The sequence below is a fragment of the Aedes aegypti genome, chromosome 1, assembly GCF_002204515.2.
Source record: "Aedes aegypti strain LVP_AGWG chromosome 1, AaegL5.0 Primary Assembly, whole genome shotgun sequence".
In the NCBI taxonomy this organism is placed as follows: Eukaryota; Metazoa; Arthropoda; class Insecta; order Diptera; family Culicidae; genus Aedes; species Aedes aegypti.
In genome coordinates this window covers 246,929,060-246,944,288 of record NC_035107.1, presented here as the reverse complement: position 1 = coordinate 246,944,288, position 15,229 = coordinate 246,929,060, and the positions used below count along the sequence as shown (strand labels likewise).

Genomic DNA, 15,229 nt, shown 5'->3' with positions numbered 1-15,229 from the left:
AACCTCATATTTTCCCATCCTATCCTCACACATTCAAGTCTTATTTTTACCGTTTCTTACTGTTTTTTTTTCCTTCTTTTTCACATTCACAGCTCACAAACCAACCTAGGCAACTACTGGAGCGAAGATATGAGCACATTCCCAGGACTGCCACCATTGGATATCGACCCGTTACCTAGCTTGTTCCCCTTCTCGCCTTGTGGTGCTACGTACAAGTAAGTGTCGCTCGTCTGATGATATGAAGTACCACGGAATGCAGTTCATTATTTAGCTGTTGATCAGTCTCTGATTTCCGATAGGCTTCTAATGGTCGATTGTGTAAGGTGATACCTGGAAGGTAAAATGGCACTAATCGAGGACTAAATTTGATCGGAGTGTGGTTTTACCAGTCCTACTCATGGTGGATGCTATTTGATGAATATTTAATTTGATTGTTATTAGTTAAGGCTAACCATTACAAGCTTTTCGAATTTAAAAATTGCAGAACTGATTTGCGGAACAACTATTGTCGAAACCTACATATCTCACAAGAATAGGTTTTCTTCTGATAATGCATTGATGTCTCTGAACTTTATATTTGAAGCTTGACTCGTTTTTAATAATCAACACAAGTGGTACCTTCAGGTTAATGCAGCATTGCTACTCAGTGATATCGAAGAAACTTTATTTTCCTTAGGCATTATAAAAAAGTTTGCTGGGTATGGTTCATAATGACCTTACTGACAATAAAATTGAAGTTATGTCTCAACTATACATGCAAAATAGTCAAATTCCTACATCAATACTTCATTCATGACTCATACTCCAAACAGAGGCGATTTCAAAGATAAGAATTGATAATTTAATAACTTTTAAATGTAGAGGATTTAAATAATTCAAACGAAACGATGGGAAAACCGAGAAATCTAGGTGATTACCGGAAAAATCATTTGTACAATTTATAAGCAAAGAATTGACTACACGCTCTAAAAAGAATGGTTCGATGCATGAGTTCACTATTTGACGTTTGAGCGGTGCCGTGTTATTTACGTGACCATGGCAACGAGTGAATCCGGCACCGCTCAAACGTCGAATTAATGAACTCGTGAATGGACCAATGCACGAGTTCACAAATTTGACGTTTGAGCGGTGCCGTTTTCACTCGTTGCCATGGTCACATAAACAACACGGCTCCGCTCAAACGTCAAATAATGAACTCGTGCATTGGTCCATCGGTCCATGGACCTATGCACGGGTTCACTATTTGATATTTTAGCGGTGCCGTGTTATTTATGTGACCATGGAAACCAGTGAATTCGGCACCGCTCAAACGTCAAATTAGTGAACTCGTGCATCGGTCCATTCCGGAGAACGTGAACTGTCAAAAATACACAGTGAACTACCGTCGCGTTATCATGAATGATCTCGGAACCAGGCAACACATTCATCTAAACATGATCTAGTACATGGTGTATTTTTGCTTGTTCTCGTGTTCATGACAGCTGTTCACGGATGCGAAAACTGATTTTTTTCTGTGTGCCTAATAAAAATTAAAGGTTAAATTTTAAATTTATATCTATACTGTCCGAAATTTGTTGATTGAACTGGAAAGTTTCCACAGAAATATGTTAATGAATTATTAAATGTTCCATGAAACATAGTAAAATCTTATTTTTTTTTCTTGTTGAAGCTTATTTTTCCATACTCTTTTCTAAGGATCAATCCGATTTCAATCATATTTCAATATCAATAGCATTTCAAATATAAAACTGTGGAGAACAGTAAACAACGTGCAAAATTTAATCAGTTTATCTGATATTTTAATCAATTTCACGAAAACGTGACGTGAGACAAGACATACCACTTATAGTTTTTACTATCATCAAAAAAGCCTAAAAATTACCTTTCTGTCGACCGGTTTCGTGCGCGATGTAGTCTATCTACGGGACAATGTTCGGACATTGTCCCGTAGATGGGCTACATCGCGCCCAATATCGGTCGACAGAAAGGTGATTTTTAAGCTTTTTTGACGATAGTAAGAACTATAAGTGTTATGTCTTGTCTCACGTCACGTTTTCGTGAATGTCGTGTTGTTCTGACGTTAGCACAAATCACATAAATGTACAGTTTAATCAATTTCCCACAATTTATGGCATCGTTAGGGTAAAAAAATACCATTTTCAGCATAATACGCCTAAATGTAGGCAATTTAAGAGAAGCACCTTATACGAGAACAAACGGTTTTATGAGCATGAGCATTGATGACCGTAAAATTCGTAGTTGGTACTCCGGATTGATCAAAATAATCAAAGTTGCCCTAAGAACCAACAGACGATTGGGAGTAGCTTAGGGGCGGTTCATTAATTACGTAAGACAATTTTGGCAGTTTTTTTACACCCCCCACCCCCCATGGTAATATTTTTTGTATGCAAGTTAAAAATAATTTGTTTGGCGCGTAAGAAATCTCGAACCTCCCCCCCCCCTCCCCCCATAAAACCCTTACGTAATTAATGGACAACCCCTACAATTTCGAGAATACCAAACATTATAGAGTCAATAACGGCGCCGGCCACGTCCTTACAGTCATCTGGGATGGAAAGGAATGTTAGTGTGACATACATTGTAACTAAAGACCGAGTATACCTCTGCATCTGCATGGTTGTCACGGAAAGGAGTAATCCATTTAGATAGATCAAAACTGGACATAAAATATATACACGTCACTAGACGAACATTAAAAAAAATAATTAAGATAGTACTATATATCAGGCTGTAAAGAAACCGTCGAAGCTTCTTGTGTCGAACCATTCGAAATTGTTTTTTTTTTTATTAAAAAAACCAGAGCTAAAGCATAAGTTTATCAATTGAATATTGCCAACATCATCGTTGCCTGTGGAAAAAGTAACCGTAAAATGGTTTTCCCGATGACCTTTTCCATATTACTATCGGTTGGTAATATTTGCTGATACTATATTCTACATGGAAAGCTGCTATGAACATTTCAATTTTTCCAATTTTTCGACATTCAACAGTAGTGGCGATGAACCATTCATTAGCTTAGCTTAGCTTAGCTTAGACTGACTACACATATCAAAGGTTGCTATTCCGTGATTGACCGAAGTCAGTGAAAATGCACAAAGAATCAACTAGAAGTTCGGCTGGGATTGGCCATAATCTTCTTTTGTGTGCATAATTCAGTGCCTCTCTCTATGCAGGGTCAATAACGGCGCCGGCCAGGTCCTTGCAGTTAGGTGGGATTGGGGGAAGGAATGTTAGTGTGTAACCTTTGCTATTTGGAGACCGTGTTTGCCTCTGCATCTCCACAAAGGTTACTGCGAGGGATGTTTGTTAATGGGGAGGATCGTTGGGTCACAGGATTCACTTTGATAAGCGATTAGACCATAAATAATTATTTGTGAGATATAAACATGCTTATATGTAAATATAATATTTTCATTTGACATGAACAATTTATATGTAGAGGAAAATTATGCCGACACTTGAGGTGACGAACCATTCAAAGTTTGTTGAACAAATACCTAAATTTAACATTCCTACAGCTGTCAGAACGAAAGCATGTGTTATTATATTTTGCTTATTCGAAAAGAAACAAAAAACTCGATTGGCTGGAACATCATAGAAAACTCTTATTCTTATGCCGACACTTACAGTGGCGAACCATCCAAAGTTTGTTGAATAAAGCGAAAGTTTCGCAAGTCTACACTTGTAGCGTCGAACAATTCAAAGTTTTTTTTTTATTACAAAAATAAAGGTAAAAAGAAAGGGGTATTTCGAAAAAAAAATTAAACATAAATAATTCATGAATCAGAGTTTATGTCGACACTCACAGTGACACAGCGAATGGTTCCATAGTTTGTTGAATAATCATTTTTACGTCCCACCGTTGTAACGATAAAATGTGCAGTCATACATATTTTATAGATTAGAAATAGTAGCATGAAACGAGCTCACCAATTGATCCTTCATCCTTGATTGAGCAGCCACAATCCACTTTCAGCTTCACTCGTTTGCTCGGCTATATTAAAGCACTCAGAAAAAAAAACCCGCGACCCGAGAGGGGAAAAAAACTGACGACTGCTCGGGCTTTCTTGACGCACTGCCCAGGAGCATGCGTCAAGGTCGAAGAATCAAAAAGAACTAATCGAACGCGGCACTTAACATTCGTTCTATTGTCCCGACAAAAATTACATGGTAGGTATTGGGATCGGGATTCTCTGCTGCTCATCTGGGAGGTATATCGTGGTAGCTCGATTATCGTATCATGGCGTTGGTACCAATTTTTTGCCGGTATTCGTCTGCCGGATCTCCAGGGTCCTCAATCCAACACAAACAGGGCCAACACAAAAAAAAACTGGGGAAGAGAACACAAGAGAATTAAACTTTTATACAAGACAGACGAAGGAAATCGTAAATTGCAACCATATAAATGAAATCGTGAGTGCCCAACGCAACACATCTCGAACTGAAACACAGGGTTGTCCACCTCGGGCCGCAAAGGTATCCAAAAGTTGCGCTCTGGAGGTGTCCATATCCGGGCACTGCCAAACTACGTGATCGATGTCATCATAACCGGAACCACACCTATTACAAATATTGCTCAGCGCGAGGTTAATCCTGTGCAGATGTGCATCTAGCGACTGAGAGCTTGTCACCGCTCCACAGAGGGCGCATGAGACTCGGAGACAAAGTTAAGTAATTAAAAAAAAGGTTCTTGAGTATTGATTCCCCGATCCAAATACTTAATAGGCAGCAAGAACCAGGTTCGAGAAAAGCGGAACCAACGCTGAATGTTGACGAGCCATCCCAAATCAGAAAAGAAATTACAGTCTCACAAAAATAAAATGGGAGTGATCATTTAAAGTGTACTTACATTTTTATTGGTGTACTTATCCTAGTTGCAGCTTATGTCCTAATTATGTTGGAGTGATGAGAGTGTGTTTTGTGTATCCCACGGCGTCTGCAAAGCGACAAGCCTGTCCGGACAGTGGAGGGGAAGGACCACCGGCGCCATGCCGGCCACCCCGCTGCTTAGCACGCCCATAGCCAAAGGTACCACCACACGACATCATCACCGTTAATGCACCACCAAGGATTGTAGCTGGTGTCAAAGAAAGGCCTACAGTAGGCGTCGTATTGGACCATTAGTGGTGATAATCCTTTGGGATGCGGTTTAGGGTATTCATTCCGATTGCTTACCGATCTCAAGAAAGAGCTTATCGCTCTACCGCCATTGCACCACACTGCACATCATAGCCATTTCGACAATTTTCTTCACTACGCTCTAGAGGGAACCAAAAAATTAAATGGAAGAAACACACAACTCACACAATAGGCTTTCTAACTCACATCGGTCAGACCACACAATACTCAAAACTTCTATCACTGCACACGGTCTGTTTGATGATTAACCGATAACTGCTGGTTCTCCCCTTCTTGTGCATTGGTTTTATCGCCACTAATCGAGTGGATTCGTGAGTGATGCACGATCTAGAGGTACTCATAATTGATCGGGATCTTTGATAACGGGAGAAGATTAATCTCTCCTTAGTTGATGAGCGCAGATAGTGTTCCTGATACCGGTGTGTGGTTTTTTTTATGGCAATGGTTTCAATGATCAGCTATTGGTGGGATGAGTGGGTGGTATTTACGAAATGATGTTATTGGGGATAATCAATCTCTAATTTGAATGTGCATTAAGCAGTTTGCGCCCAGCGGAGCATCCAGTAAGGCATGCGGCGCGGTCGATCGACATTTGATAACGATCAACCCGAAGATCTTGTTCTGTTGTTTCTGTTGTTTAGTGTGGTGATTTGACACGGTATTAATAAACCAAAACTTCTTTGCTGATTGGCGAGGCTGAGAGCACCATCAAGGGCTCGATGCACGGTACAACGATTGCCCGCCACGGCCATCAAGCGAGAAGAACAGGTTACAAGCTTTCTATGCCAATTGACCATTTTTGCATGTGTATATCGTGTGGCAGGTACGAAGATACTCTATCTATGCCCTGGGATGCCGAGAAAATTTCCAATCCGAAAAGCTCCTCGACTGGTGGGATTCGAACCCACGACCCTCAGCTTGGTCTTGCTGAATAGCTGCGCGTTTACCGCTACGGCTATCTGGGCCCCTGCAGGCTCACTCCACACTTAATAAGTATTCTTATCGAGAGCTCCCAGAATCGGTTCTGTAGTGGTAAGACCCCTGCTAGTATCTCCAGGCTCGCATTATGTGCAGTGATCTGAGATTTATCTGTAATTACACAGATTTTTACCTGTTCTTGCCTACAGATATCTGTGATCACAGATAGCAGATTTTTTAGACAAAAAATTTTTTAAAGATTTTTGGATATTACACCTGTTTAGGACACGGTTTTAGAAGATATAAAGCAGAAATGCCATTACTCTGTTTAGTTTTTCTGAAATATTTAAGGATGTGAAATTTTTTAGAATTAATTATGCGCTTAGAAATTAATTATATGCTAAGAATAGTCATAATACCTTTGCAAAGTTGCTTTTTGATATAAAAAGTTTTGATTTTTGATTTTAGCGAAACACAGATTTTTACCAAGATTTTTGGAGGTCGACTTAAGATAAAAAAGATTTTTTCACCCGAAAACACAGATGAGAATCGAAAAATATGTGGCAACGCTGATTTTGTGTTGATTGCATACATCCTGAGGCGATACGCAATCAACGATATTGAATTCGTTCCAATTTGATCAGGTGGCAGTTTGCTGCTGAGAAAAAACAGAAAGAGCCATACTGTAGAACAGATAGAATGGTTGTTTTATAGAGTTTTATGAGGTTTTCCGGGTGAGCACCCCACCATGTTCCGGTAATTGTTCGTAGAAAATTGATCCGTTGTTTCTGTTGTTGTCGATTGTGTGGAGAAGAATCCTTCAACAGTTCATCAAACATTTCTTAAAAAATAATTTTTCCATGGTATAATTATTTCAAATATTATGGTTAACGAGTCAATTACAAACACTGTAGTTTTGTTTGATCCGTGCCAAATAATTAAGGAAATGTCTTAAATGACCTTCTGACAGACCCCCCGGGACATTCATAAACACTATTCAATGTTGTAGTATTGTGTCAAAATTTCATTGAAATCAGCTAAAAATTAAAAAGAAGCAAAAGATCACGAAAATTTGGTTGTGAAAAATAGGTTAGGGCCCAAGTAACCAAATAGCATTTTAATTCGCCCTGCGTGCTAATATAGTGCTATTATACAGCTGACACGTCCTATATATAGCACTATAAGACCAAAAAAGCGAAAAGGCGGGCCGGTGATTACTTGGGGGATGCAAATCCGTTAAGATTTTTTAGGCTTTCTCAATTTATGAAATAATAGATCCTTAATCGTGGCTTTCTCGGGCATTCATATCGTCAAAAAGATATCATTATAATAAGATTTTTTTTTGATTTCGAAAAAACAAATGAATAAACATTGAAATGAATAATATTTTAAGATCTATTGAGGACAATGGATATTATTACGTTTAAAGTAAATTACGATTCCAAATGTTTTAATTTAAATGAGCAATTCTTCAACTGAAATAGAACTTCCCGGGATTATTGCGATAGCTAAATATTCTTATGTTTCTATGCCACACAAACTTAGTTATTATTTTTGTTATTTCTTTCCTTATTTCAAACAAACAAACAACAAAATTTTACTTTCAAACATTTTGTTTTCATGGTAGAATTTGAAATTCATTTACACCATTCTTCTCTACCCTGGTACTCCATAGATTCCTTTAGGAAGTCCATAGAATTTTACTTTTGAAAATCTTCAGTAATAATCCCTGGCCGCTACGCTGGAGAAGATTCTAAAGAAATTTGTAAGCTAACTTAATGAGAAATCCTTGGTCGAATTTATTTATGCATATCTAGAATTTTTATGATGAATTTCCTGGAATAATCTGGAGAATTTTCGGATGTATTACGGGGAGAAAATAAGAACTCATGATGGAATCCAGTAGAAAATGGTTGGAAAATCCGGTATAGGGTAGGTGTACCAGTTATGGCCATAGTGGTTCCCTATTTCGCCATACGTGGTATCTTGAATTCCTTCACATTTTGAAAAATCTTTTGTGTTTTAGCAGTAAAATAAAGGATAAATCTTGATGTTAAAACATTCAAAAAGATTAAAAATGTAAAAGTTATCCAAATTTTGCATATGGCCAAATAGGGAACCACTATGGCCATAACTGGTACACTTTCCCTATAAACTCTTGAAGTACGGCTTCCTTGAAAAAAAAACTTCATACAAAACCCTAAACGAAATTCTTCAAAAACTGTGGAATAAACCTTGAAGGATTGTCTGCTTGTTTGCAATGTTGCAAATGGGTTCATTTTTTCAAAATCTGTTTTATAATTTATAGTCCTTTCCGAAAGTAAATTGATAATTTATCAATAGTTTTACTGTTGATACAATGGGTGAATTGGATTAACCCCTCTACCAGCAGCTTCATTTTTTTACTATAAAACATATTGTATAAAGTTATACAACTAACTTTTCTTACACCAATTATCTTTACTAAACTGAGAATCAGGCGCTGTCTCAGCAGGGATGTATTTCTAAGAGGAAGTAAAAAAATATCAAAATTCACACTCTGTTGAACATTCCTTTTCAACAGAGTGTGAATTTTGATATTTTTACTCCTATAAAAAATGTTTAAGATGCGACAATGTTAAAGATAACCAATGTCAAGAAAATTTGATAGTCAAGAAAACTGTGTCTAAAGCTCAAAAAGGTAATATATTCCATTAAAATTTTAAACATAGATGAAAAGCTACGAGTGACGTGAGGTGACAATTGTCAGTCTCGTATAGCGAGGTGACAATTTTCGACTCGAGTGAAGTGACTCTCCATTTGATTTACACGGCGAGTCACTTCACTCGAGTCGAGAATTGTCACCTCGCTATACGAGACCGACAATTATCACCTCACGCCACTCGTAGAATAAGGGCCCTATTTTATAAGTCGAGTCGAACAAAATGACTCGACTGGAGTCACTGTCGACCAAAACTTTCGCTCGACTCGGCTCTGTCACTCGAGTTTTTCGACATTTGTCACTCTATGTGACTAGATTACTATGGGAGTCGACGGGTGACATCTGAAATATGCATGCTTACTTTGATCGGCAATGACTTCAAACGAGTCACATGAATCTGCTCGATTTACAAAATAGACCCCTAAGTCTATATTACTAAAATCCCATTGATTTACTTTACCGGGACGGTTATGGGCCCATTATAAAACGCCATGCTAACGTTTCCTCAACTCATGTCTCTTCCCCAGCAGACCCGAACGTCCCTCGCACGACGTGGCCGATGTGCTGTTGTCGTTAAAACACGCCGTCCTCAAGCAGAGCCCGGATCCGCAGCAGTTGCCCCAGCCGCCATCACCCGGCGCCTTTGCCCCACCTCAGGCCTCGCTCTCGTACACCGTGCACCCGCAGATGCTCCTGTCGCCGGTTGGCCACCACAATCACAATTCGCACTACAGTCAAGCTCAATCTCAGAGTGGATCTTATCCCTCGAACTATTACGAAACGTCTTGTGCACAACATTCAACGCCAATCTACCCGAGCATGAGTGTGAACGTTAGCATGAACATGACCATGCACGGTTACGGATCAGCGGACGGCCCAATGCCCATGCAGTGCTCCCAGATGCAGTGGGGCCCACAAACTCCGGGGTCCTCGTCGGTGAACGTTCTCTACCCACCGCTGCTCAGTCCAGTTCCGTATCCGGCTGGTGCTACCTATTCGTTCACCGCCGACTTCAGGCCACAAAATCAAACGCAGAATCTATCGCCAATATTGGAATCCTCAAAGGCTTCCAGCTTACAGTCGCACCATCAAAAATCGTACTATCAGCCGACCGCGGCCGACTACTCTCCGCCAAAGAGTCCCCCCGAATACGAGCAGACCGACTTTCAACTGAAGATGAAAACGGAAAAGTCTCTGGGAATCACCTTCGAAGAAGAGGACGGCAGTGGCAGCGATGGCCAAAACGGGGACAACAAACCGAACCTGTGTCGGCTCTGCGGGAAAACGTACGCCAGGCCAAGTACGCTCAAAACCCATCTGCGAACGCACTCCGGAGAGCGTCCCTATCGGTGTTCGGATTGCAGCAAGAGTTTCAGCCAAGCGGCCAATCTGGCGGCTCACATTCGCACCCACACCGGGCAGAAACCGTTCCGTTGTCCGATTTGCGATCGGCGATTCTCGCAGAGTTCCAGCGTGACGACCCACATGCGGACCCATTCCGGCGAGCGGCCCTATCGCTGTCGAGCCTGCAAGAAGGCGTTCAGTGATAGTTCGACGCTCACGAAACATCTGAGGATCCACAGCGGGGAAAAGCCTTACCAGTGTAAGCTGTGCTTGTTGAGGTAGGTTGGAGTTGAGTTTTATATGTCGAATTCGTTTCGTGGCCGAGCGGTTAGTGTTCGCCAGGTAGTGAGCGCATCGTGTCATGGGGTGTGGGCTCGATTCCCACTTCAGCCATTGAAACTTTTCGTCAGAAATGTTTCGCTGCTGTGCCACTGGAGCATGCTTGTCCGTTGTCTAGTGTTAAATTACAGTCTGTGCAGCTAAATGGCTAAAGACGGTGTCCTTGTCTTTTAAAGAATACCTGGGTAAATTGTAAAAAGTAAATCCCTGGAGACATCTCTGGAGGAACGCATGATAGAATCCAGGAATTTCCTAAATGAATTTCTGGAGAATTATGCGGTATTCTTGTTGAGATTCTCCTGGAGAAGCCATGTAGATAAATATCTACTGGTGTTTCTGCACTGAAACAAGCATTGAAGTAATGAGAACCATGAACAAGTTTTTAAATTTACTATTCCAATCACGCTTTTTATTTGCGTTTTGTTCCCTCTTAATCCAACCGCATCGATAGCCGAGCGGTAAGCGTTCGCGCTTGACAATCACAAGATCCTCGGTTCGATTCTGGCCTGCTGCAAGTTTTTAACCATGATATAGTAATTTTTACTGTCGAAATGGTGCCATGGTAAAATTGAATACACAAAATATTTGAAATAAATGCAAATTTAGTCTGCATAAATCAAGTGGCGTTGTGTATTTAATTTAACCCTCTAATATAGTAATTTCAACTGAAAAGCTGTTCTCAGTGTGGGCGAATTCCTGAATCGTTGTAGGTATTGCTGTTTGCGTTTGACGTGCAAATCCAGTCTAACTGGGCTTCAAATGCGGCAATACTAAAGTAACCAAAGGATACTTAGCAACCATAATCTGAATCACAGCCAACCTAGCAAAGGAAATCAATCGTTGACTTGGCCTTCCTTGTTAAAAATCTTAACGAATTTGGTGTTCCCGCATTTGATATTTGCATTTCAAACGCTCACAGCAATATCTCTGGAGATATTCCTGCAGGGATTCGGAGAAATACCTGAAGGAATACATGTAGAGTTCTCCCTAGAGGAGTCACTGGAGGACTTCTTGGAGGAATATCTGAAGAAATTTCTGGAAGTCACCTAGTAACGATTATTACTCACTCTGTTCTGTATGCAATTCAAATGATTACCCCTAACAGTGAGTGAGCCATAATAGTACATATAACCAACCCTCAAACAATCCCTGAAAAAATTCCTCATCCTCAAAGAAAATGCTGTATAGGTTTTCCTGGACGAACCCTTGAAGAAAACCCTATTAAGATTTTCTAGATGGTATCCCAAATCAAATTGTAGGTTCTCTTGTAAATTGGAATGAAAAATCCTAGAATTTGAACCGTAGTTCAATGCATATGAACCTCTGAACATGATATGCACTAATTTTATTCTGAATGTGATACTATACCATTTAATTCCAGCTAGAATGATTATCCTTTGACAAAGGATACTAATTCTAGTTAGAATTAAATGATATAATACTAAATTCGATTTTTATTTACCTAGAGTAGAAGCATCGGTTTTGGCCAGCCCAAAAGAGAATATTTTTAAAAAATTATGGAAAACAATATGTCCGGCAAATATTTAACCCTTTCTTTCCCACAATTTAGCTGTCAAAATGGCGTTTCTAAAAAAAGAGCTTGAACAAAAGTTGTTGCATACAAGCTAAATTATTCAAAATCACTTTAAAAAATGTTGATTGTTTTTCAATAGTTCGACCCTTATGTCACTTATTTCGATGTTTGATAAGACAAATGAGCGCATAAATTTATTCCAATCGTTATTTAGCTGATCGTTCCAAATCGGTTTAGCTAGCGTTAAGGCCCAAACGCAATGATAGCGGAACGGCAACGGAATGCGGAACCGGTTCGCCAGCATGAATCACATCATCTCGACTGAGCTGTCAACGAATGAAAGTGAACCAACACTGAGTCGACCGCTTTCCTTTGCCGTTCCGCTGTCATTGCGTTTGGGCCTTTAGCGTTAGCGTAGTTACGGTATACTTCGTAGATTGGATACTAGCAACATTCATGTTTCTTTTTAATAATCTCATCCTGACTACTTTTAGGAACAAGGCAGGGGAGTATACCTTGTTCAAATCATAAACAAGAATACTAAAAGCATGAATATCACTATTCCCGGCCACGCCCAGCTTTACCGTAACTTGGGATAGGGGAATTTAAATTTAATCTTTTGAATGCCGGCAATCAAAAGAAAAAAACAATAGTTTATTTATAGTATAAATAATATTTCGCGATATGCTTGTCGATTGTGCAGTAATATTTTTGCTCAATAGCCAGTAAAAAGCAAAACCGATCCCTCCAGGGTCATCGGATTGTATAAAATAACAATACGTTCGAACTAAACACCCTAGGATATCGGTTTTTCTGCTTAAAATTCTACGAAAAGCAGAATCGATCCCTCCAGGGTCATCGAACGGTTAAAAAGCATCCACAACCGATTGTTAGTTGCATAACACCCGCCCGGACAGAATGCGCAATTGTAATTGTAATTGTAATTGTAATTGCTCGATCCACACCCTGGCAGACATCCGTCCGCCTATCTAGACACGGGCTAGGTGAGGACCTACCAAGCCTCCCCCGTTAACATGTCCTATACCGTTTAGCACACCGGGATCTTCCACAAGCAGGCGCCGGTATTTAAAGCGGTCCCACAAGTTTCAGATACATTAAATAGATATAGTCCCTCTGGCACTAAACCGAATAGCGCCCTCCACATCACCAGCACTGCCCATCCCGCGCGCCAACAAAATGCCGGAAGTAGCGTGCCGTGTAGCACATCAGATGTTTTACACAGCACACCACCTCCGACACCATGCTCAACGTACAGCAAAGACAGCGCTGATAAAAAGCGGAATGCGTCATTCGATTCAGTACCAGAGGGACTATACATGTAACGAAGAGGAAATGAAAAAGATAGTAGAGATGGTTTGGCTGTTGGATTGCTGAAACGAGAAGAAAATAATAAAGTTATTACGTTAAAACGTGGTTTTTATAGTTAAATAAATGTATCGATAGTTTCTCATCTGTTTCTTTTCCGTATCGTAGTTGCGTCGATTATATCCAACTCGAGTTTTATCGTCTCCGCTCGGGCAATGAGGACCGCGATGAAATGAAAATATAAAAATATGAGCATTAGTGTTTATCTATTATTTAATGTGGTTCTCATTTGCTTTCCAATACCTAAGTAACATGTGAACTCTGCCTCTATCAGAAAATTCTAATAAATTATAATTTATCCTCCTACACTTCCCTAACACAAAGTATCTCTATTAAATAAAACATTTACAAGTGCAAAAGCGCAAATAATAATCAAACAAATACCCCAAAATTCTTTCTCATTGTACGACAAACATTTCAAAACAATTACGAAATGCTAAAATTCAACAATAACTACCATCAACAAAACTTTCATTCAATCACCCTTAAAATACCTACACAATCATCAGTAGACCCTGCACTATAATAACCTCCTAATATAACGCAGAGCTAAAAATGCTCTCTTGCGTTACACAATCTAAACAAGAAGCCATTTTCAAATACTTCCCATAATTTGTGCGCGGCAAAACAAATTCCACTTTCTACATAATGTAACCCAGCATGAACAGCTGCCCAACTCTCCAGATCTGCGCCCTCCAAGTTCCAAGGTGCTGCTGCCTTACGTTGAAAACTTCTTTCCTCAAAGTCTGTCTATCAATTCCGAACTCTATTGCATTCTACCATACCAATCAGACCCTATTCCTGACTAGACACAAAATCATAACCCCAATGTGATGGATTTACCCAGTAAATCCACACCTTGTCATAACCCCTTTTACGTTAAGCAATCCTCGAGAGTCATCCGTATTGATGCTTGGCAAAAAAAAAAAAATTATATATAGGTGTCAGTATTCAATCCACAAATTCCAAATTACACCACATTAAGTTGGTCCGTTTGGCGTCGCCGGTGGATACCTGTTCTGACATTCGTTTCTTTCAAATTTTACTTCTGTCCTCCCACTTTATCAATACGAATGTTGACGAATCACGATAATCTGAAGATCGTGACCAGAACGGAGGTAGGATTTATCACTAGGGACCAACCACCACCACCCGCCCGGACAGAATGCGCAATCTGCACATAATTATCAAACTCCGAAAATAACATTTTCCGTTCAAGAAACAACCAGAAGTTCCACGACGCAGTTAAAAACGATCCGGAAGGCTCACAAAAGAAAAAGTATCATAGGGAAGTGTGGGGCAAGATGAGCACCCGGGGCAAGATGGGCACCCCTAGTTTGTGTCGTTCCTACCGTTTTTTTTTTTCAATAAATTATTTAGGGTTCTGATGAACATTATTAAATTGATATGATGGCCATAAATTTCAGCTGAAAAATCAACAGCACAACATAAATATTGTCAAAAATACATAGAAGTCCACAAATTTACCTTTTCATATAATATTTGTTCATTTAAAAGTAATATTTTTGTTGGGTAAACAAATTAACTCATACGTTTTTGGCCGTATAGTTATAGAATAATCTTCTGTGGATAATCAGGAGCAAAACTTTAATCAAATTTAAAAAAAATATTTCAATTGTTTTGATTATATTAATAAATTTACACCCTTGGGGCAAGATGAGCACCATGTTCAAAATTAAGTAAAAGTGTGAAATTATAGAACCACATTTAGCTGTGGGCTTGACTTACGGTATCCTCTTTGCACAAAACAATTTTTCTAACAAATATATAAACAAACAACAAATTTAATCTTGTTTTAAGTAAAATCGTAGCAATTTATGAAAAGT

The 15,229-nt window shown here is 39.5% G+C and overlaps 1 protein-coding gene across 4 annotated transcripts in view; it reads left to right on the top strand.

The window, feature by feature from the left end:
- Nucleotides 1-15,229, top strand: part of LOC110674063 (protein glass) — a 59,412-nt gene that overhangs the window by 37,697 nt on the left and 6,486 nt on the right. For 3 of the 4 annotated variants that reach the window (XM_021837431.1, XM_021837433.1, XM_021837434.1), the window contains 2 exons: nt 93-215; nt 9,307-10,401. In XM_021837431.1, the coding sequence (XP_021693123.1) occupies nt 93-215; nt 9,307-10,401 (1,218 nt within the window). The remainder of the gene's footprint in view (nt 1-92; nt 216-9,306; nt 10,402-15,229) is intronic. The other variant, XM_021837432.1, reaches the window with a different exon arrangement.